At 42.8% G+C, this 25152-nt stretch overlaps 1 protein-coding gene across 1 annotated transcript in view; it reads right to left on the reverse strand.

The window, feature by feature from the left end:
- Positions 1-25152, reverse strand: part of ABTB2 (ankyrin repeat and BTB domain containing 2) — a gene marked incomplete at both ends in the record, with an annotated part of 120355 nt that overhangs the window by 30562 nt on the left and 64641 nt on the right. The window contains 2 exons of the mRNA XM_080345476.1: positions 13419-13629; positions 16241-16387. Coding sequence (XP_080201602.1) covers positions 13419-13629; positions 16241-16387 — 358 coding nt within the window. The remainder of the gene's footprint in view (positions 1-13418; positions 13630-16240; positions 16388-25152) is intronic.

Consider the following 25152-nt stretch of genomic DNA (forward strand, 5'->3'; position numbering starts at 1 on the left):
CATATGCCAATTCTCAAGCCAAAACCAATCTGCCAGATTCAATGGTAGAACTGATCTTTGGGGCACAGTTGCAAAATTCTGCAGGCAGAGTGTTGCCGTGTTGATGAAAATTGCCTGAAGCTCCCGATTTAGTTACAACTGTGTGCACAAAAAGCCAGAAAGATAAATATTTCTGTGCAGTTCTGGAATGCTGACAACTGTTTAATTATAACTGCAAAAGTTTGTTGGGCTAAACGACGACAATCCTCAGCAAAGCAAAGGGTTTTCACAACAACTAGGGAAACGTTTCCCATGCACCTTGCAGCACAAGCCAAAACCTAATTAATATTTCAAAAGAGAAATTTCCAAGCAGAAAATAATGGTATCTAGAGGCCATTTCAATGCTGAAAGATGACTCTTTTGTTTTCAGGGCTAAGAAAAAGTTGATGAAACCTCTCTTTTTCTAATTGCTTGACTGATGTTACACTTCTGTGCCATATCACACCGCTGTGACCGTGTCCTTCTCGTAACATCCATCTCACCTGATGCTGACATCAGTGTTTTCATAAAAATCTAAGTAATCTTTCAGTTTTTCACATTCCTGGAATCTGAAAAGTTCCAGAAACTAATTTAGCACAAAGACATGAGGAACACACCAAGGAATAGGGATGAAAAGAGCTGATTTTGGAGCTCCCAGGTACAATAACGTAACACGCGCACTAAAATCAGGCGCTCGCTCCATCCAACAGCGTAATTGCACAACCCAGCTTCAGGCTGCTGTATTACAATCAAAATTTACGAGTCCGTTTTCTTGAATAAATGGCAATCAAGCCCATGGGGTGTAACATTTGTGAGTGAATAGGGAGCATCTTCTCTCTCAGACACGTAAGATCTGTCATTAATGATGGATTAGAAGGAGGAGTAACTTCACTGCTGGATAAAATAGATACCAGTATGGCATTTTTTTAACTATTATTTAGCAATAGAACACTTTGTCCTAATGGCAAGCTGCTCAATGAACATATTTCACCTACATCTTCAAGGAGCTTCTGTTTCATTCCTTAGTTTTTGTCTAAAATATTGAGAAGAGCAACAGTGCAGAAATGAAGAAGGTTTTGTTTCACCCAAAGATGTTTGGTACCAATGGTGAATGAATGTGTTTCTGTTTTTTACTGGAAAGCACAATGTGTTATATGTCTGTGCTTTGCCTTAGATCATTAAATAAATAGTGCCAGGTAAGTGTATCGATATGAGAACTATAACCAACAGAAATGTCCTGAACTTAAAGAAAACACCTGGTGAGATGAAGTCAGCCCTTCCATGCCAGACTAGAAATGTCCTCTGTCATTTTGTGTTTAATATTGTGAAATCCCCTCATTTCAAAATGGTTTTTATGCTATCACTGTGATTTTTATGGTCACATCAATGGATATGGATGAACTACAAATGGCAGACGTAACTTCTTAATCATGGGATTCTGATGGGTGGACTAAGCTAAAGCCCAAATTCTTTCAGTTTTCAAATATCCTAAATTTAGAGTCCGCATGAATTAAATTTCAACATTTGGAGCGTCTGAGCAGATGCCACAAATTCCAGCTATTAACTCTGCTTTCAGCACAGTCACTTGGCTCTGCCGGCACTATTGCTGAACCCTCTCTTGCTTTGACTGTTATAGCGTAGAAACTTCCAGTGAATTTCAAATAATATCATCTTCCAATACCTCAGTATATACCTACAGGAGATTTTTTCAGCAGATAAGTCTGGTCTAATCAAGAACAATACAGACAGGACATTGTGTCAAGTTAAGATTTTACCACCTTGCATAGTAGCAGCCTCCTGACATCTCCACTGAACTATAAAAATGGTGTCACTTTCTCTTAGAAAGCAAAGGTTTATATCTCATGTACTCTGAACTATGGAGTTGCAGATTTTATGCTGAGTTTGCAAGTGATGGAATAAAACACTAGCACGGTTTGTTTAGCCCCACGACAAGAGGTAATTAAAAAATCCCAACTGTCATACAACTCTCCGTATCAAGGTTATCTATTACCCCATCTCTCTCTCTAAAAAGGCACACTTAAATAGCCTGTATTAATAGGTTAGATAAATATTCTAATGGGAGTTAAGAGAATAGAGCTAAAACCTGTTCTTGCAACAGGTCCAACCTGCTTCTCTGTGGCCATTGCAGAGGGTGCAGCCCTGTGGTTACTACAGGAACACAGGACTCCAAGCTCCAGCTAATTACGAGCATGACAAAATGATAATTTTTGTTTCTAATACCTAATTACAAGGATATTTTTATTTTCAGCCCCATTAAAATTCCGCTGCCAGAAAGCAGATGTAAAACCCCAGAAGCATCGATGAGCGGTATGTCAAAAATGGCAAAGTTAAACACACATCACTTCTATCGCCACGTGCAATGCGCACAATTATTATTTTTCAGCTTGTTGAGAAAAATATCGTTCAGATTCGTCTGCTCTACACTTCATTACCTGTTGCTTGAATCTTTCTATCAACACCCAGTGCTCTGCATTCCAAACACAAAGGAAGAGTAATCACTAGGATGTACATGAAACATGGGAAACAGGTATCTTTCTTCCCAGAGTTTTCACCTCAAAGAAAACAGGAGAAGCTAAATTATTTGAGAAATAAACTAGTTTTCATTTGCCTTAGGTACCTCTAAGCCCTGACTATGCAAATAAAGCTGTAAATAGCCAAAACTGTAACACAATCACTATCCTAGCACGAAAGCCTTTTCTACATGTACCGTCAGATGAAGTTAGTTTGGCCTCTTACTCCATATTTAGTCTCAACACAGAGAGTTTAGCAGACCGAGAGAGCTTCCAAAGTGAGTTAATTAAACTATTGTGACTCCTTGAATAAGGAAGAAGGGGATGCCCAGATGGAAAGTCATTGAAGCAACACGCGTTTCTGGGATGTTCTAATGCACCAACTCTTCAGAGAAGAATTTGGCAGCCACAAGAGGGACCTGAGTCCCAACTACCCATCACGGTGCAGGTAACTTAATCACACAGTGTGGATGCTGGAAGCAAGATAATTACAAGAAGATACATCCTGAGCAGGTTATATCAGTCCTGTTATAATTTCATGCTAATGTCCTTTCAACTCTTAGCTTAACCATCTTCTCTTAGCACTGCTCCATGGGCAACTCATCCTTTTCTGCTGAGAAATCCTGGCACTTCCGAAGGTCTCAGAAGGACCCCGGGTTTCTCTGGAAGGATCTTTTGCATTTCTGAAGGAAGGCGGAGAGGTGAGGAACGGCTGAGAGCCTTAGAGCAGCAGCACAGAATTTTCCAGCAAGCCCAGGAATCAAAACTTACAGCTTCTGTCTCCCCCCTCTATCCTCTAGCCATTATGATTGTGGGTTCTGACCCATGGAAGAAAGAACTTCAAGTACAAACTCTTCAGTGGAACTGGACTCCAGGCTGAAAATTCCCCTTTCAGCATCATTGCTCCTGATTTACACCGATAAGCAGTAGGAGCAAAACACAGCTCGGGCTCTTTCCTCTCAAAGCAAACACGTTAGACCAGCGTCGGATCAACACAAGGTTGTTTAGCCCCAGAAGAATCCACGGACCAGAGCTGAATCAGCTCAGACATGCAACTCATTTGAATAGGATTTGTCTTGCAGAGCAGATATGCTCTTTAAAACAGCCGGTTCAGCGTTTACTGTAAAAACATGTGATGAAAACAGCGCAGTTTAGCTGGTGTGTGACCACCAGGTCACAGCGGTACATGCACTCGTATGTATAGGATGAGAAAAGTGCAAACTGCGGGGGTTTGCTTTAAAATGGAAACAAAGCAGAGACATACCAACCTAGGATTACCCCGGGGAAAGCTTAGTTTCTAATCTCCACAAGGTCAAAGAGAAAGAATGATTGTTGCCATTATCATAAATTATAGCCAGAAACATTTACTCTTCAGGAGAGCTGAGCTCTTAGCTCTGGGTTACAAAGATGTCAGGAACAATCAGAGCAAAAACCCCAACAACCTGCCAGCAAAAGCTCAGAATTGTGCCTTTATTTAGTGTGGCCTTTGTTAAAGCACCGGGTAACTCCTTCCTCAGGAAACCGGCAAGTTCTGCAAGCGAAGGTCTGTAATTCAGCCCAATAGGAAATAATATTAACTTCAATTGGAAACAGCCATTACTGAACAAGGAGAAACTTGTTGGCTTGTTACCATCGCCATTGCTTGCAATATGCTCAGGACCTTTCAACCACGGAGTTACTGCTTTTTACTTATGTGTGCTACAAGAGCAGTATGTTGGTATCACAATATTGTCTTTAAGGAACTACGCCTAAGAAAAATGGAGACAGGCTGATATTAAATGACAGCGAAGCAGCCAGAGTCAAGAAGAGAAATTTAAACTCTCAGTCAGTCCTCTACTATTTCAATGGGCAATGCCTAAAAGGTGAAAAAAGAATCCAGGAGACCTTGTCTTATTAATTTTTAATGCTTTTTTAGTAGCACATGCCGTAACAATTTTGTTCTAAGTTTCCCTGGATTATTTTTCCTTCATTTTTGATGCTGGCTTGCTGCTTAGTCTTCTCATCATGCAACAGCAAACAATAAACACAATGCAGGTACCTACAGGCACTGGAGATTTCTGTTGGTACCAGCCCAGAGAATCCAGGCAGACAAGTTGCCAGGCTCTCATTTTCCTGCACCTTCTTTTTTATCTGAACAGATGGAAACGCAAGAGCAGAAGCCAAGAACTCACCCTGGACATCTTTACAGTAGTTACAGTAATTACTGTAGCTGTGGTTATAGTAATTGCAGGTGTGTGTGTATATATATATATATATATTGCACACACACATGCACAGTGGGTACAATCTCTTCGTTGCTAAACGAGACAGCCAAAGATCATCTATCTACTTTTCAAGCATTTTTTACAAATAGGGGGTATTTGCTAGAAATGGGTTAGGTCAAAGAAAGGCTTTCTAGGGGTTTCCAGCAGCACTGAGGTCTGCTGGGAAATGTCTGTGAAAGCAAAAAACTCTGGTTTTCAAACAAAAGTTTTGTAACTGACAGGATAGACTGTCAAATGTCTTATTAATTCCTATAGGTATGGGGTGAGGATCAACTACCCCCTGAAGAGCCCGTTCTAGGAAACAACATATTGATGCTCATGGGTGACTGGGAACTTATTTACTGGGCTGACACGGGTAAAACAACTTTAAGGGGCAAATACTGTAAGTGGAAGCACAGCAGCAAGGTTTGAAGACAATCTAAGACCCCTTTAGTCACATGGATTCACATATAGCCATTACCATCAGATTTTTGTTTCACTATGTGCTCTTTTTTACCTGCAATTCTTTCCCTGGGTGCCAAGTCAGTCAATTCTGCACACAGTGAGATTCTTCTCCTCGCAATTTTGCGGAGAATTTCAATAATCCGTGTTTGCACCACACCCCTGCTCCAATACAGAGAGATCAGAAGATACAGGATGCTTTGGAAACACTCCACCACCACTACAAATTGCTTACAGCTAGTAAAATGGGAGAAAGGCTAGTTTGTCCCAGGTGTGAGACACACCAAGCTAAGAAAATAATTAAGCAGTGTGTGTTTATATGAACAACATAAAAGACAGGAGAAAAAAACCACCTAATTCAGAGTAGACTGCATTGGCAGTTTCAGCAGTTACACTTGGATAAATTCGATCCTCGGGGTTTGCAATTAAATCCCTTCGCTACTGCCAAGGTCACCCCTCACATTCAAATTCTGCAATGGTTGAACTACAAAGAAGTGAACAATTAAAACAACAAAAAGAAGAGACTTAGAAATACCTCAACAGATCATGCCAGGCAAAGGCAGGAATATTTCTAGGAATGCAAACATCGCTGCTGGTTGTCACCTATAGACTTTAATGTGACTTGGTTTTAATTCACATACCCAATGCTATAGTGCTCAGAGCATCCACAGGTTATTTGGAGTAATAACCAAAAAAACCTCAAATATTTCATCTCAGTTTGGATACCAGGAACACATGTGCAGGAGTTCCCGTAGCACAGGATCTGACTTTTGATAAAATCGGCAGTTTCTAAGTGTCTGTGGTTTGTTTTATTTTAGATGTTACTGCTCTACCATGTGCTGAGATGTCACCATAAAGAGAAGGGAGGTGAAAGCTGCACAGCACAAGTGTGACAATGCTACTGACTCCTCCTCTTTAATAATATATGTTCTCAGTTCTCAAAGCTGTGGAAGATATTAAATATATCGCAAGTACTTAGGTTGGGCTCAACAAATACATGATCCTGCCCAAGGTCAGGAAGAGCACTGACAATTAACAGGCAATTTGAGTCAATAGATACATGTTGATTGTGGATTATTGGCCTCTGGAATAGGGCCATTCACTCCATCTTCCCAGTGAATGAATATCTTCAAATCACGATTAAGCCTGAAACAGGCAAAAATACACCGTACCGGCTTCTCTCCTTACTGCTGGTGAAGGGAGCTGATCTTATCTGTTTATAGCCTTCTTATTCTTCTAATAAATCGACTAAATCAATCTTTCATTACAGCAAATAACTTATTTTTTCCCCTTCAAAACAAGAGGGGCACATTTTTATGTCCACTCTGAACAAGCAATGCCAGAGCAGCACAGTTCAATGTAAGGTTTCTTTCTGTGTCCCTATATTTCATCAGTATATTTAGATTAAAATAGCTCTGGGGGAGAAAAAGAACGAAATAAAAATCAATGGGACTATTGCAAGGGGAATACGGTCACCACCACATCTTTCTGTAATCACCCCATTGACTTCATGGATGCTCTGAGTGGATTTAAGTACCGTTAAACATGAATGTATGATTACAGCATTATTCTAAAAGCAAATCACTTACTTTTATTATTCCTATATACCTATTTTTGACTGGCGAGGCAGTTCTGACAGAATATAAACTTATTAAGGTCTCTCAGACAAGAGATTGCAGAACTTATTTTATTTCAGACCTTTTCAAAGACCGAGGTCATTGAAACTAAGTGGATCAAGTTCTGCTCCTGACGTGGCACGGTAACAATGGGATATGGCTGTAAAATAAAAGAATTCAGACACAAATATATTAAATTCGAATGAGGAAAGGCTAGGTCACAGATAAATCTAAAAGACAGACAATGATGTAGCTATTGCACTTAATAAAATTCCATAAACCTGCAGTTAAAGGGAGTAGAGGGGGGGAAAAAAGCCTCATGACAGATGAATGAGAGTCTGGAAACATCCATCTGGAGAAAAGATTTGTCCTGAAAAGCCTTAATAGCTCTGCAAGCAGTGATAATTCTCCGGGATGCTGAGGATGCAGCTCAAGGAAACGCAGATCTCAGCAGCAGGAGCTGCAGCTTATTCCTGACTTTCCTTCCTTCCCTGCCAGTTTGATGCCCATTTAACGCAGAGGCAATTCACATTAATAACCGCGATGTTAATATTCTCTTTAATATGAATGGATATCGTTGTGTAAATTTGATCCGTGCGAACAAATCGCTCCCATCTCGTGCAATTTCAGAATGAAGATTTAGTTGTGCCAGGCGTTCCTCTGAACTCAGGGGAAGAAAGCAGCTAATCGTGAGGGAAAGAGCCGAAGGCGCTGATTATTTCTAATGATGCACCCATAGATCATCAAGTAAAAAGGTACACAGGAAGATCAAAGTAATGCTTTCTTCAAAATGTGAACTTTAGAAAATGTGATGAGGAGGCAACCTTCATCACACGGTCACTGGGGATTTAGAAATATTTGCTTCAACCACTGTAAGGTTCTTGACAGGGAAACTGCACCAGAAGGCTCTGGAAATCAGTGCTTTGCACTAACTACTCAGAGATTATTTTTCTCTCAGTAGAAGTCAATGCAGGTCTCTGATGTAAATGCAGATAGACTGAATTTTACAAAGTATGAAAGGTAACAGAAGGTCATAAGGCCACTGCTCTACTCCATCTGGTCTGAGCATGAGTTTGGGAATCTAAGAGCCAAGATACAAACTTGATCACTATTGAATCCAGGGACGCCTGGACAGGATTTTGACGCTCTGTCAGGAACTATTAGTTTAGATCCATCTCTGGTTTCCATGCAAGCCAGAGTAAATTTGGATTATACACCACAAGATAAAAAAATATCAAGTGTTCCAACTAATGATGATTTAAAGCAATAGCTCAAATATTGGAAGAATATATCATTTGAGCAAACAGCACTAGAAAAACAGCGTGAAAGCACTACAATCTTTTCTTCCGGCAGTATCAGATGCATTTTTAATCCTTTCCCAATAAATAATGTTTCAGAGCAGGCATTGTAAATACTTTACAGAGAGAAAACCCAAGCAGATAACTCAGCTCCTTCCTCCTGCCCAGCTAAGGCGGCACAGGAGGGCAGGCACTGGTCCATCTCTCTTGCTCGACCCTACTGAAAAACACAAGTTGGATGTTTCTCCATGGGCTCTGGATCGTGTTAGGTAACAGATACAACGGGAAGACTCCTGTTGAAAGTAGGAAAAAAAAAAAACCCTAGGTCACTGTGCATGGAAAAGAGAGCGAAGCTTTTTCTTACGAGGTGGCCCCTTGTGTGATTGCGAGTTGGCTTCTTGCGGTGTCCGCAGCTTTTCCAGCTGAAGAGCTGTGAGTTTCCATCAAACTGGCAAGCCTCAAACCTCACTGTTGGCAGCTGACGAATGCTACATCAGCTTTGGAATTCACTGGCGTTTTACTGGATTTTCACCGGCAGAGTCAGATGTGTACAGTCTGTGTGCTTCTGCTGATGGAAATTGGTTTGTACTCATATTTGGGATAAAATAATGCATCAGTAAACTCAGGCAACATGTAAAACTTGGCACGTCTGCAACATGGATGGCTCAGAAAGGTCTGACATGGCCAGATCCACAGGCGCTGATGGACAAGCCCAGAGTTACTTTTAGAACATTCTACAGACCAACAAGATCAACAACAGGCAAACATAATTTATAGTTTTTTACACAGGGAAGCTGGAAGAGGAGGAAGCTCAGCCTACCAGAGACACGCATGATCAGCTACAAGGAAGCAGGATCCAACTTTTTTTGCCTATTCTTAGGTATTAGATCATGCGAACTTTCCTACAATAAATGCTGTAGGCACATGATAATCAAAAAGAGATAGGATGAGGGCAGTCAATGGTTCCTATTTCCAGCTTTAAGGCTGGACCACTGTCTTGGCCGTCAATAAACACAGGGTAGACTAATCCATCCAGCTGTAAAATGAGACTACAATATTGACCTCAGTTTGTGCTCTATAGAGAGCAAATACTCCCTCATCTAAGTATCACTGAAAGCATTCTTGCCATGATACACCACTAAAAACAAGGCAAAAGCTTTATATTCCACTTGGGAAAAAGCGAAGAAGGGCGAAAGAAACTTCGTTTACCTTTGGATGGCCCTGCTCAAGTCGCAGTATCCCAAGCAATGGCAGCAAACTCGCTGTGGTGCTCTGGGACATGATCTAATGGTGTGGAGCGCTTCCAAGCTCAGCCAGCTTGACATAAGCGATGGGAAAGAACCCAGAGCAGAAACAGAGCAGAGAGCGGGGGAGTGCCACGCGTCCTCACTCTCCACGGTCCAAAAACATATTGTCTGCCCTCTGACAATACAGACTATGAGCTCTGAGAAACTCAAAAACATCTTTCCGCCCCGCAGAGACAGTTGTTTCTGCAGTGACAAATACAGCTCTGCTCTCTGACGGTGCGGACATCCCTCAGCCTTCAGGCAGGCAGGTGGAGCATCACTGAGTAAAGCAGCTTGTTGTCACCTCAGGGGTTAGTTTGTTTGCCAAGTATTGTGCAAGTGGCACTTTCTATTTGCAAAATCCTTCCTTAGGTGGCCTACTTGACACCAAACAGCAGATGGTTTACTGTCCATGCAGCAAATAATGTCATTTTGGGGTTCCAAGTGGGTCATTGGCTCGGTCACACAGTAATTCGTCCTGGAAATGCTTCTAATATTTTGCTTAAGATACCTGGGCGCTTTCTCTCTAATTCTGCTTCCTCTGCTTCTGCTGCTTCAATGCCTTCACCTGGAGATAAGTATCAGAACCAGATATAACCAACCCACAAACTTCCCAGAGTTTCAATCTATTGGTATCCAAATCATTCACATGCCGGAGGCCAAAACAGAAAACTCTGCCAAGCTCTAGAGAGGCCACTATATCCACCCCATTCCTGCAGGACTCTGCACTTTACCCACCTCAGTTCTTTAGTTGCTGAAGCGTTTAGCACGGATAAGGCACGCAGTTTAGTTTAAACTGGCTCTGTACTTTGGGGTGCTTCGCAAATGTGTCTGTTTTCATACCTTGTAGTTTGCTGCAGAATACGTTCAGAAGCTCGTCTGGCTTTTTAAAAGCCCTTTCTGGCATATGACACCCCCCCATTAGGCACGGTTTCAAAACCTGAATTCTATGCTTGCCTTCACATTGAAGTGAATGACAGTAAAGACCTTCCAGACCCTCCAGTGTTGATTTTCATAGCACTTTGCATCGCAGTGTGACACACAGAAAGCTCGCAGACAACAGCACGCCGAGCAGGACGGACAGTAGGTCGTCAGGTCCCCAGATGTACCAACAACTGCAGTTCCTGCCACTGAATCAATGTGGCTCACAGACCTTCCCGAGATCAGGTTTGACCCAATCTGCAGCTCTAACAACCATCCCTCTTCCTCGCTAAATTTCAGATTAGTATTTAATGCTGATAGATTTACACAGGAGCCCGGGGAACGCAACACAACCAAACGCAGAACAGGTCAGCGCTATTTGTCCTTGTCACTGAGATGTTTTTTTCAGTAGAAAACAAACTGCAGATGTAACAAGTATATTCCAGAGAATAAATGTGCATAAATGTGCAAAAGGGCAATACCAAGTTTGCAGCTGATTTAGCACAAGAAAGAGTGAAATAACGGGGCTGCCGGCTTTGCCAAGTCGCAGTAGGTGAACCAGCGCCCTCATCTACGATGCCACGAGTCCGACATTGCACATGCAGCCTCAACCACCTCTGCTCTCAAGCTACCAAAGAGTAAACTATCCCCTGTATAAAGTTCTGGCAGCAAAAGTTATCGCACTGGCTACGCTAAATAACGCGCACAGGGATCAGAATGGTAAGACACATACAAACACATCTTGGAACAAATGAAATGTGGGGCTGGATGTTAATTTCTGGTATACTGGGCGGTACTGATTTAATTTCCAAGTTTTACAAGCTTTTCAAAGCCAATTGTTACAACCAATGGTCCTCAGGTTCTGTTGTTTTTACGTTTATTTTTTCTTTTTCCCAATGTCATTTTTTTTTCCTCCATTTTAATATATCCTCTTTAATTTCCTTTGCAGTTAAGTACTGGTCAGGAAACAATGGCAGAAATTTCCCTTACGCCAGCTGTTATGGGATCTAGTGCGGATTTCCAAACAGAATAGAGTTGCAGCCCACACTCCAACAAAACTCCGGTGAACCATGCGAGGATCATTGTTTGGGAGCAATTGCAGAGATGACCACACTCCTGATTTAACTCATTTATTATCCTCAGTGTACAAAACAAGTAGCTGCGGTAACATCATTATACTGAAAGTACTGAAAAGAACGCAACACAAAACAGAAAGCTTAATCTACATTTCTGATACAAGCTGTTTAGCAGCTTCAGCTGTACGATTGTGGGAACTAGCGGCACAACTTTAGAGAATCTGGCCCCATGAGAGCTCATTTTTTGCACAGTGTGCAAGCTTTAAATGCAAAATAAATCATTTTGCACTAGATAGAGCATTTGATTAGGATTAGGGAGCCCCAAATCAGAGCTACCAACGGGCTCTGAGTTGTCCAGTCATTCCTACTCCTATTTTATTCAACTTCGCTTAATTCCCCTTAGTTCTTCACATGTTTATATCAATTGCCTCTAATGCTACTCACAGACTGCTCTTTCTGAAAGGATTTTGGGGGAGGATCAGACAAACAGAAACACAATCTTTGTAAAAGTTGAGCTCCCACTAGGCTGAGGCCTCAAAGAAGTTGGGTCCAGCACAAACGACACCGACATACAGAAAGATGGTTCAGCAACCAAGAGAAAATGCAAACGAGTGACCAGCAGAGGCAGCTACACACACCAGCAAAATATGATGGCAAAGCAGGCAGCTTAAGAGTGACAATTAAATACTTTTCTCCTTATTTGAAGTTTCCCTTAATCTAAAGTAACTTCCCAAGACTGAAATTCTAGATGCTGTTTTCTGCACCCTTACCAGAAAATTCAGAGCCTTAAGAGCAGAAGACAGGAAGAAGAGAGGGAGGCTTCAATTTGTCTTTTTTTTTTAGAATGAATTGCAATAATTACTTATTTGTATGTTACCGTGGTTTTATACCAACTTTAGAAGCTGGGGCTCAGTACAATAAACCCTAAGGTGGGAAGAAGACACGATGTTATCTACAAAGCTGCAGAGATGTTCTCCTTTCCCTGCTCACCCGTCCAACAAGCACCTTGCTTTTTTTGGGAATGTGGCCTCACAACGTTATGAAACTTCCCAACCATGGGCTTGTTTTGTGAAGGGCCAGGATGGAGCTGTTGGCAAAACGTCCAGCAGGCTAAAATAAATCCAAAGATTAAGCTAGCGTGGGGTTAATAAAAAAGCAGAATTTCGCACTTATTTTTGAAATAAACACGAAATTGGACGTGCGTTTTCAAACTGGGGGGGAAGCTAACAAGTCCGGAGAGGTCGGGGCTGAGGAGCAGGAGCTGCCTGACCCATCAAGGAACCCAACCTGCGGCCAGGGCTCTGTGGGCTCCTCCGCAATCGCTGCCACCAGCCTGTCAGGCAGACGGCCAAGGAGCTGGGCAGGAAGGAAACCAGGGAGGCTTCTAACAGAAAAAACATCCCGCTGGAAAATATCTGCCCCGCTCTAATAATGGTCCCACTCTCAGAGTCGGTGATGATGCTGGCAGAAGTTAGGGAGACCCACTGGCTTCCTGTATAAATCTCTTTCTATACCAGCTGCACTGCACCAACCGATTTAATCCCCAAGAAGGATGTTCGTAAATCCCTCCAAACCTCCCGACGGCGCACAACGTTGCTTTTCCCGAGAACGATGACAATTGTTAATTGGCGCTATTCAGAAGGTAACGTTTTCTTTGGTAAGGTCTTCACCGCTTTAGGCAACCACACGTACTTTTGGCAGCGTCTCTAGACGAGCCTCGTTGGCAGCGTACAGCAAATGCCTCGCTCGGAAAGACTGCATGAAAAAAACAGCTCACTTTCCAGTCCCAATTCCAAGGCTTTGTAAACTTGGCAAGGCTGACAACATAATCTGGCCCGACCGCAGGAACAACTGATGCCTGACAGGTAGCATCCCGCAAAGCTGCCCATGTTACTCTATGGTTACTCCACAAAAGGCACTTTCTCAGCCTAACTCCTTGACTACTAACAGCTGACCGCTCTACATACCGTTCGTTGTTGAGGGTCATTCTCGGCGGGTCGAGGTTGGGGTTCTCCATGGACTCCATCTGCGGACAGCGGAGGAAATAGTAGAGGGTGTGGAGAGCGTCGGGGGACCAAGAGATGGGCTGTTGCTGCCGGGTTTGCCGGACGGGGCTCATCCCGGGGCGGACGGTGTTCAAACACTGCATGTGGTGCATGGCTCGGGACACCAGATCACCTGCACGAAGAGAAAGAACGCAAAAAGCATTTCTCTGCCATTCATCCACGGTTCTCCCAAGTGCACTTTTTCAACTAAACAAACTCTCTCGCAGCTACGAGGAAGGTCTTTGTGTGCGCATATTCTTTTTCCTCCACAAAGGCATAAGATGGCCCCAAGTTGCCCCTCTGCAGGCTGTCATATAGGAAATTTACCTTACTTTCAAATGACAAGTAATCAGTTTAAAAATACACAATTAAACTTCTTTCAGTCATCATACATTCAGAACAACAGCTTAACAGTGATTTTTCAACCCTCTTCTAATGCTGGTTTTCCCCTCTTTCCCACCACGTATACCACTTTCTTGCCTGCCTACAAAAATTACTGATATGTTTTCAAAATGTCCACTACCCAATCTGGGAGCCCAGCTTTCACAAGCCAAAGACTGTAGAACCAGTACAAATATTTTCCTCTCATCTCTGGCATCACCATTTTGTTATGGGATTGTTCCCACTTCTTTCAACTGCGTTATGACGTTCTACCCTCCCACCTCGGCACTCGTGACAAATTAATGATGTTACGGTCCACATAGAAATCCCTTCTTTTATGGGTCTGCTAACTGTAGCTGCAGGCTTCTCCGGAATAACAAGACCTGACTCTCTTATTAAAAAGCCGATCTCTATCCTGCTGACTGTCACAAGCTTGCTAGAAATTTGCCCCTGAGCCTTGTAAAAGCTCAATCCAGGAGCTTTCTAGGCTGTTCAGTCCTCTTGGTCTTCGAACTCCAGCCAGCGTGCCTCCGCGTCAGGGTTCTGGTGGACCTGAAGCCTGGAAGAAGGTGACCAAGGTGACCCATATCACAGTTTCTGCTCAGAAAGTATGTTAAGTTTGCGGATTTTTAGCAAGCTCACAGAGCAACGACCCCAAGACAGCAGCTCTGCAGCCACGTAAAGCTTGGTTTTGCCTAATAATCTTGCTTTGGGCACACCCTGTTTACTTTTATTATGGTGCACTACAGACTCTCAAGAGCTTTGCAATAAAGACTTCAGACTCTACACCTTTGAGTGGTGTGACTACCATGCCAGTGAGCTGAACTATTACTATAGATTACTATACATAGCTAGGATCTATTTTTTTCCTTGGGAGAATCCTCTGTTGCTTTATGTTCTACAGTCCCCTAAAATTCTCACAGGAAACGCTACTCTATTGTATCCTACGCTTACAATACTGGGAAAGGATGGAACCGAAATAGTCGCCCCATCACAAAGCTGGTTCCTGAGAAGGCGCCCTGAACTGAGCTGTGCCATATATGAATGTCACCCCCGCCTCCCCGAAATTCTCAGGAAGTTATTATTTGTTCGCTTATATCTGACAAAAACACACTGAATTTGCCAAACAACCACCAGCTGAACCCATGAGGTTCTAGCGAGAAAACCCAAAAAGCTACTTTACGTCTAAACTTGACAACATTATTAGCGGTTCAGATTGATGGAGTATTAAAAATCTCAGCTTGCAATGTAAAGCTTGTTTGTTAGACAGTATATTTAGCTTAAGGAGCTGCTTTGGAATGGAAAAACCCTCTAACATCTCTACCTTTCTACTTCAGTAGCTCCTGGATCTCCAGGATCCAAACGTTTTACGGGAATATCATGAATCCTCTGGTGCTGGTACTAACACAGAAGTCTGTGCAGTTGGAGCAGAAATGCATCTGGAATTCAAATTTTCTGCTCAGAAAAACGTTCCTTCTCCTTTGCACACTCACTCTCTTTATTTTTCTGGCAACTGTATCAGGAGATCTATTCACTGCATGTAATGACCAAGTTGGCCAAAGCAGGGATGGGGGAAGAGAGAGAGGAAGCCGTATTCAATCTTAGCCCCACACTACAAACGTTCTCTTGTGTTCCAGGATAAATAGAGGTGTGTTAAAGGAATTTGAAAACCTCAAATTAAGGCAGGTTGCAACATAAATGGTGAAAGCCACAAGCTCCTTGCTGGCCCTGACGTTCATTAGCATTCAGATGGCGGAGGCTGCGGAAGCGATGCCAGCAGAAACGTTGCAGAGGGAAAAGTAGACCGGGAAAACACAAATCATTTCTGTTTACTTTAAAGGGGCTTTGTGAGTAGTCTAGGAACGGAACATTTCAGTTGGTTAGCGTTAAAAAATAAAGTTTTGAACAAGTTTTTGCTACCAAAGTGTTCTCAGATTTTTTTTTTCCCTCTGCTTTTTGTGTTTTAAGTAACCAAAAAGCTTTTCCTTTAATATCCTGCAGCCCTGACATTTCCACTGCACAAAAAGAACCCTCCACCATCTGAGGGAGGTGCTGCTGCATTCCACAAATGTACCAGAAGTCTCCAGAGGCATCTAGGTATAAACATCTATCTTCTGTTGGCACCAATACCACTAACTAGCCAAAAGGCTAGAAAAGCCACATCTCCAGGGTGAATCAAGTATAGCGACTAATGAAAAAATCTGATTTTAATGAAATGCGCCACAAGTGATTAAATCTCAGCTCAGTCAAACGCCTCTCACGCCATCAACAGCAGCAACATTCCCACTGACCTCAACAGCAGAGGGGCTGGATCTCCGGCTTTACCGAAAGAAACCCGCGTTTTGGTTGTATCCCAAACTTACTCAGCTCTGAGATGCTTCCAACACAAGTTGCCAGCAGGGATTGCTCTAAGGTTCGGAGCTCTAGCTGGGCGTAAGCATCGGCCCGTCCATCGCTGCACATGGAGCCGTCGTTGTATGGGCTGAAATAGGCAGGTAGAGACAGCACACCTGGGAAAAGAGCAAAGAACAGACCCGTCATGTGGATGGAAAAGCAAATCTCTGCCCCGATAGCAGCCACAGGGAACACGAACACATTGGCGCCTTTCTCGGGGGACTCGAGGTCTTTTGAACAGCTCAATTAAAATCAAACGGTGCTGTAAAAACAGCGAAACTAGGCTCCGGGGAGTAAAGCTGGATGTTTCGACAGCCTTTAAAAACTAGAAACAAATTGCAGGGGAGATAAAACTACATGAAAAGCTTGAGCGAAGCCTCTGATGTTGTTTACGCAACAAGCCGGCTGCGCGCACGCAGTGTGGCTCTGAACAGCTGTATGCAGATTGCTAGATAGAAAGGCCTGATTTTCAGAGGTGTGGAAGATAAGCTCGAGTCCGACTCAGGTAAACGGTACCTGCAATCTTTGCAACTCCGAAAACAAAACCACGGGCTGTGCCAGTTCTTTGAACCTTCATGCAGTTTCAAAGGCGCAGACTGTGGTTTCTGCATGTGTGAACCTTTGGATACGCCAAACTACACCCACGAGTTTTGAGGTTGCCTATATTTTAATCTCTATAAATGACCCCTCTACGAGAGAGATTAGAAAGATAATTGCACCGTACACATGTATTCACCACACATACACTCCTTGCATTTTACCTTCCTCAAATGTGAGCATTAATGCACAGTAACTGAGCAGAACGATGGATTTACAAGCAGCTTTGTGTAGCTATTGGGACCCAATCCCACTTTGTGCACACCCCTCCAACTCATTTGCATTGTTGGCAAATTAGAGACCATTGGGGTGAATTGGCCGGGAATGGCAGCTACAAAAAACCCAATGTAGTTTCATGTTAAGATGCAGACGATCTCTATAAAGGGCAGCCATTCACCTCCTCCCGTCATCCTTTTCACCCCTTATCTTTGGTCCAGCATTGCAGATCTGCAGCCACGCTGCAAATCAGTGCAACATAGAGATCAAAAAAACCAATATTGCCTCCCCTGCTTTCCTCCCAGAAATCCATTAGCTGAATAGCTTTTCTATAATCAACGAGCTGAATTGTGTTGCTCTGTGTGGCACAGAGGGAAGGATGGGAATGTGGGAGCAGGGATGGTGGATCTGATGAAACACGGCGTGATGCTGCATCTGCAGCTCAGGTGGACTCTGAAAAGCCTTTTGCAGCCCATGCCCTTGTTGCTACCACACGTTCAGTTGTGTTCAGCTGCAACCATGTGTTAATTACGGATTTACCCTGCAATTCCAGCCGCACACCCTGGCCCAAATCCCCCATTATTTCAGACAAGGACCCTTACAGCCACGAGTGCCTGCGCTCTTACCCTGCTGCATCCTGTATTTTTGATTTCTCAGCTTTGATCCATGCACAGCCAGACCAATATATCCCAGCTTAGACCCAACGTTTCCTTCCCACCTTCACCTTCTGACCCCAATTCAGCCCTCGATGTGAAGATACTTCTGCTCCTATTCCAGTGACCTCCCGTCATGTAGGTGCCGCGTATTCTTGTCAAACAAAATCCCACTGGTTGAACGGCGGCGCATTGTGCGGGAGCTTTGTTTCTTTGTCTTGATGTTTTCTTTTGAAATTGTACGCTGAATCGATCTTTCCTACCCTTTTCACATCCTGCTCGGTGCTAAAAGCCAAAGGCTGCATCCAAAAACTTCCTGGGCATTTGGAGGATAAGGGAATGATTTGTCCCGCTGTGCTTCTTCACTGTACATCACTGTTAGTTAATGGAGAAAACTCTGCCAATGGCCTCTGTAACCTGAATAATTAGGAAGTCGAGGCTTTAAGAGCTAATAGAAGCGATGCATGCAAACTAGAAGAACTTGCTTTAAATAACAGTGTGTCCTATGCAGAGCTTAAGCCACTTCCTTTGCCATGTTAAAGCTATGAAAGGATGTTTTAAAGACATATGGATTGAATTTACGGCAGAGGGAGAATGAAAAGAGACCGATTTGTCAAAAGTTTCAAATAGAGGTATATAATTCTACAGGGGCAAACCCAGAAACTGTCAGTTACGTTACTAAGCCAAGCAAGAAGAATCAAAACCAAAAAAATGGGGCACGCTTCCTCTGGCAGCCAGTTGGTTCTGTTTCCTAACGAGGAATTAAAAATAAAGATTTGTAGAATGATCTAAGCTGGCTCACAAACGAAACATTTTCTCAGTTTTTCAGTTCACAGTTTGCCAGGTGCTGCGGGTGAGAGGAAACAGGGAAGATTTATTTACTTTTGGAAAAATGACTCACACGAGATAGTTGTAGACGAGATTTATGTTGTCATCTGCCTTGGTACGGCTGTGGAATATCCCTGATGTAGGAGAGAGAAGTAAGGAAGTGACCGAGACACTGGCCATGGGCCAGAGCCCAATGATGCCACCGGGGATTTCCCCTGGGTTGGCAATGGGGTATGAATCAGCCTCTCATGGCATAAGATTTCACAAACACCACATCTGGCAGGTCTCGGTAGGTACGAGCAGACCTGGGAATGAGAAAACGCACCTCTCGACACTGCTTTTGTGATAGAAAGTCATTATGGAACGGGCAGCAAAGGAGAAATATCGCCCATAATTATTGCGTCTTGCAGCACGGTAATCGGGATTTCCTCTCCGATACATTTCCAGTGACTGTGTAAAGCTGGAAACGCATCACCTTTGCTCTTCAGATCACAAATCCAGGCATAAGTACATCTGCAGTCAAGCTTTGCCCACTGGTGTCATAATCAGGAATGTGATTTAATCTCTAATACCAATTAAAAACCCGTTGTTTGGTAACAGAGACAACTGCGTTGTGATGAAGACTTGTACCCCAAATGGTGGTACGCGCTCTCCTCCCACCCAAATCAAGAAACTTACAGCCAAAATAGACATTATACTGGTATAACCCATAAGGGTAATTTCTATCCGGCATTTAGGTTTCTGTATCTTCGCATTTGTGGCAACGCTGGTTTTAATCATGGCTAGCTAAATAAGCAAAACTAATTGAAATAAATGAATCCATGTCAAAACACCCTCTCTGCTTGAAATCACGTTAAAACTGCCGATTTATTTTCTGACGCTCAGGAATGTGTTTTCCCCACAAAAACAACAATGCGAAACAGCACGTAATTACCGTGCAGGAACGAGCCATTGAGGCAGGCACACCACCCCTCTCACGGCATTTTCTCTGATGTGGGCTATGTCATGTTTCCTACACATTCCTGGCTGGATCCTGGCATGCTAGTCACAAATTTTTCTTAATTAATCAAGATTTTAAGTATGGGATCCAAGCCCAGGTGAAGTCAGTGAGATCCTCTAGAATGGTGTTAGGTGCTAGCAAACCCAATTTGAAGCACCTTTGTAGAGCTGTGATTAAGGTCCGGCTGGCTAACAGTTTATTTCTGATATTTCCATAGTCTTTGAAATAGCAGCTGGAAATAAAGGCGTATTTATTCTACCTCGGCTAATACACGAAACGTTTTCACAGGCACTTGCTGCCAATGATCTTAAAAGGCCGTCACAACTGGGTGAAATTCCAGTTATGCAGTTCCTCCAATTATTCTTCTTGCCTAAAGATTTTGAAAACGGTTGTCTGTAATTTGATGCTTTTTAATAGCAGCCGAAAATGTTTCCACGGGCTGAGGTAGATCCAGGGAAAAGTCTGTTCACGCTCCTGGACGTCAAGATACAAGCAAACTCAGACTTCTACCTCAATTTTGTATGTTTAAAAACCTTATTTCAAGTCATTTTTAAAGTACCCACGTTATCTTCACACTTTGTGCTGTTAAATGAATGAAAAAGGACTGGCCATCATTTTTACATCGCTGGAATGGTTTTCTCTGCGCTTTCTCTACTTTAACCTATATCTCTCATGTTGGGAGACAACGTCCTAGTGATGAACTCCTCAGTCATTTGATGATTTTCAAACACTTAGATGATGTCTGGGGGTTAAGACGGGGCCACTCGCAAGCGGCAAAGGGCCAAGGAGACCTGTCTGGAAAACACTAAGATTCTGTGGTCTGGGATTCCTCATGGAAATCACCCAGGGTACTAATCCCTTATTTCGGAAAGGCACTGGCTGTGTTTGTGACAGGTTAGGCAACGAATCAGGAATATAATTAGGATGGGGTATATATTGTAAACTACTGGCACAGAAAAAGTGCCCCTTTTGTTTTGCTGTTGTCTATGAGACAACACAATGTATATTGATTCCTGCTTGGGCCAGAATAAAAACAGGTTCTCTGGGCAAGGAATCACTGTGTGGTGTGTTTGCATTGCACCTAAACCACTGGCGATCGTTAGTGATCGCTACCATAATACTAATTAGCACAACAGGAAAAAAAGGATCTATTCAGCAAAACAACCCAGAAATTAAAGCCCTCAGAAAATTCAGGATTGTCTTAATGTGTCAGAAATTGTTTCTAAAAGGCCCTAACGCTGCAAAAAGCCTCTTGTGTGAAACCAGAACTGCTGTGAATACGCTACAAAAATGTATTAGGAAACCAAGTAAGAAAAAATGGCTTTGGTCTCAATGTTTGGCTTGTGCTAAATTCCATAAGAACCGTTCTGTGAGGTGAGAACGATAGCTGATCCCAATGATTTGGAGAGCCAAAATGTTGAAGGCAGGCGGTGATGAGCTGAGTACCCCGAAGCGAACAGCCAAATCCCACCGATCTCAATGGACTTGGGAAAAACCTCATCCCATTGCCACTGCGGTTCCCACATTGGAATCCGGCCGGGACATCGGGATGGCTGTCACCTTGCACAAAGTCCTGTAATTCTTCATGGCAAGGAGCATTCAAGGCTCCCCTTGTTTTTTGTTTCCCGTTTGACCAAGTAACACAATGCCACGCAGTTCCCTCTTGCCAATCAATTCAGAGTACAGAGAATTAATGCCAATTCCTGGGGCTCTGTTTTCTTCTCGCGGACCTACCGCTGCCAGCAAAGCCCAAACCTCCTTTATTTTATGAAACGAGGCAGGATCACTCTGACAGAATATAAACAAATGTTCCCCGCCACCCCAAAAAAACAGGCAACCAAAGTGGTTTTGATGTAACTCGCTCAAATCTAAACACATCAGGCTCTATAATCAACTACAGTCATGCTATAGATTGTGAGAAAGACGTGTGATCAGGAAACAACGCACATAATTGCTAACATATAGGAAAATAATGTGGCTTCTGCTATAAGGCAGGCAGGCATCTCTTTCAGTTTGTCTCTGTCAGCAGTAAGAAAAATCAAACACAGTTGCTTGTATCTGCATCCACATTAAACTGCAATTCTGTAATTGAAAACAGGAGGAAAAGCAGAAGAGATTCAAGCAGAGAGAGATGATCTTTAAATCTTCTGCAAGTGCTCAACTCAATCCACTGAAGAGCCGCTGTCCTAACAAACACTTCTGGAAGGATCTGTGTGATTCCACAGCCCTCACATGGGCTCCTCTGTCTTGGTCCAACTGCTCATAGAGACAACGCCTCCTTTAAATTAACAAAATGCACCTTCTGCTATGAAAATGGTGGAATTGTGCTGCAACTTGGAAGGGAGAAGGTAGGAAGTATCTATAAGAACTATCACTATAGATTTGAATCCAGCTGTGATATACAGGATTGCAAATGACTATAAATGTAGGAAAAAGGCCTTGGTTTAGTACCAAGTCATTATTTATTGAGTCATTAATCCCACTTCCATATCCCCTGTGGTCTTCTGGACAACCACTAGCCTGGCTTGGCCCCAAGCGCTTAATTGAACATAAGCTCAAGGAAACATATCCTTGGCTTATACTTTAATGATCACCAAAAAACACAGTAAATTTTATCTCTAGCAGCAGCAAACTTTACGAGATAAAAGGTATCAGTGCTTTTATGAGATGGTGATTGTGCTCATCTACATTTCCTAGTTGGAGGAATAGAGACGAAAGGAGAAGTAGTAACTCCCAAGCTCCTGCATCAGAACCAGATCTTTGCAAAGTCCAGATCTCCCACTTCAGAATCCCATTAGATCTCGCCTGTATCAAACTGGCCGACATGGAGCCGCTGGTCTCATAACCCAGATCAAGAGATGTGAAATAAATGACATGACTACGAGGCCTTAGGCTAGGTTTGTCGAACTTTTTTATATGACATAACAATAATCTATAATTATAAACCATAAATGTTTGCTAGCATTATGACTACAACAACTTTTTAAAATGAGCTTGTGTGCTAATATATCAACAAGTAGATCCCTAAAACTAGGCTGATCCATTACAGTTTTGCACGTGTGGTTTTCCAGGCGTTGGATTTTCTACACAGGGTCTCTGGACATGGAAAGACCCGCACTGGACTGGAATATTAAGCTAAGAGATAACAACCTATGTCTCTAGGACTTTTATTTTCAGGATCCAGTAAGGTGTATTTAAGAGAAAACCCTGTATCAACAACAAGAACAACAAGTTTAAGGAGGCATGGTATAAATAGATCATGAATACCGTGAAAGGAATGCAAAACCAGAACTCTGTGCCAAAAAAATGACTGTGGTCCAACAGGTAGAAGACTAAGCATTACATAGTTGTGTAAACCCCGACCAGTTTACTCCATCTCACTGTCCCAGTTTGCTTATCTGGAAAATGGGTCTATTGCTTCCTTGCTGATAAGGGCAGTGTGACAGCAGCAGCGTTCTTGCTTCATTTCTCATTCTCATCTTACTCCCTCACGCTACTCAGCATCTCAGCAGTGTCCCCATTTCCTCTATGTGCCAAAAGTACATTTTTTTGTCCCTTAGCAACAATCCATCTTTCATTTACATTGCACTTTTTGCTTTCAAAGCTCTCTGAGACTCAGCTGCTTCCGAGATGAAAGGACACAGCATTGTGACAAAGTAGAATTCCACCTCAGTGGAACTTATAGTACAAGAAAAGAAGATCTACCTGACTGAGAAGGTTAAGAAAGGCAAAATAGATTTAAATGTAATAGAGATTCTGATGTGGGTGCAATATGGGGACAGTTATTCTGACAAACATAACAAAAACACCACAAGAAGTTATAAAGAAGAAATAATATGTATATACACAAGAAACAATATAGGAAAGCTAAAATATAAACAATTTTTAAAAAGAAAAAAGAGATACGACAGGTAAAGAAGGGCAACCCCAGAAGCACCAGGTCCTTCAGTAGCATTACTGTGGGGCTTAGAAAGCTTAGAGAGAAGTAGTTTATATCACTTTCTCCATTGCCTTGGAATTCTTTAGAAGTCTCAAATTCAGATGCTTCTACAGTAAACCCAGTGTCATTTGGGGTAACCAGCGGGACTGGAGCATCACAAAACCGCAGGCACCAGCGAGAGCCCTCATCCCCCCGACAAAACTCGCTTCTAATCCATTCCCTATTGTTCTCTGTCCTTCCTGAAATATGGTCTCTGAATCATGCCCAGTTCTCCAGATGTGCCCTGACTGAGCTCTTTGTACGAGCCATAATGACCCCTCTTTACTCGCCTTCAATTCTTCTATTTATACGTCCCATGATCTGTGCGCTTGCCAAACGCAAAAAGAGGGGAGTAAATTTATATCCTCTGTCACTCCCAGTTCCTTTTCTTAGGGAATGTCTAGATGGAGAATCTCACCAGAATAATCCCCTGTAATCCCATCCCAGCTATTCCAGAGAAATACTTTGAATGAGTTTAACTCTACAGGACCCCTGTCCATCAGCTTATTCAGGTGAGCCCTTGGCCTGATAAAACCTGACCTGGTTAGACTCTCCTGGCTGTAGTAAACATGCAATTAAAACAAAATTGTAGAAATTGTGACCGCTTAATAATAAACATCAAGACTGCTGTTACATCAGTTAATGACTTAAAATATCAGAGCATCGTAAGAGCTGTTTATCCTATATTTATTTTTAAAAATGGCATGAGGACGTAGGAACTCAACAGTAACCAAACCACTGCTCCCAAAGGACTGATCTTTTTTAGATGGCTCAAGGATTGTCTCCATTACCTGTCAGCAACACTGATGGGGAATTGCGCACTTCTGGATTTGTCAGGGGGAAATGTGCATCTGTCACTCAATATAAGATTGAAATTTTGCGTAAGTGAAACATTGCAGAGTCCTGAGCCCATGAGGTCCGACCTCAAGAGGGCAAGGTCTGGAGTCTTGGTAGGCTGATCACACGCATACACAGAAAAATGATTCAGGTTTTAAGTCACTGGCCATAAAACACAAAATGTTGAGTGGGTAGTTCACAAGAAAACACACAGTATATTGTAGATTTGATACCTAGAGTTTAATCTCCAATATCGTTGTCAGTGTAGCTACAGTGAATAGCTCACACCAGTACTGATGTGCATGAGTAGTTCATGAATTACCCCATTCATTTAGTTCCTTTTTACCCCAAAACTGCCCAGAGCCCAATATTAGCTTTGTTGAGCCCAAGTTGTTGGGACAAGCATAAAACCAAACCTCCACCACTCAGAAACCAATGCTTGTGTTTGACATGCGCCATTAGGCAGGGTTTACAGCTGAGGAGTATTTTGATAGCGCGAAAGAGCAGCGACAATTCAATCTCAGAACAGAAGCTATTCCTCTTTTAATATTTATTTTCTCAAACACACACTTGGAAGTATTTGGCAGTTTTTTCCCCCACAATACAGCAAATCAGCGTCTTACTACTGATAGTATTTTGCAACTTCCTGCTTCCTCACATCAAAGCATCCTGGAGATCTTGTCAACAATGACCGATTGTCTTGAGGCTCAGAAGCGGAGCTGAGGAATTCCGCTCATTCACCGACCGCTGAATTTTACCCTTTATCTTTGC

Source organism: Nesoenas mayeri (genome assembly GCF_963082525.1).
Source record: "Nesoenas mayeri genome assembly, chromosome: 5".
NCBI lineage: Eukaryota > Metazoa > Chordata > Aves > Columbiformes > Columbidae > Nesoenas > Nesoenas mayeri.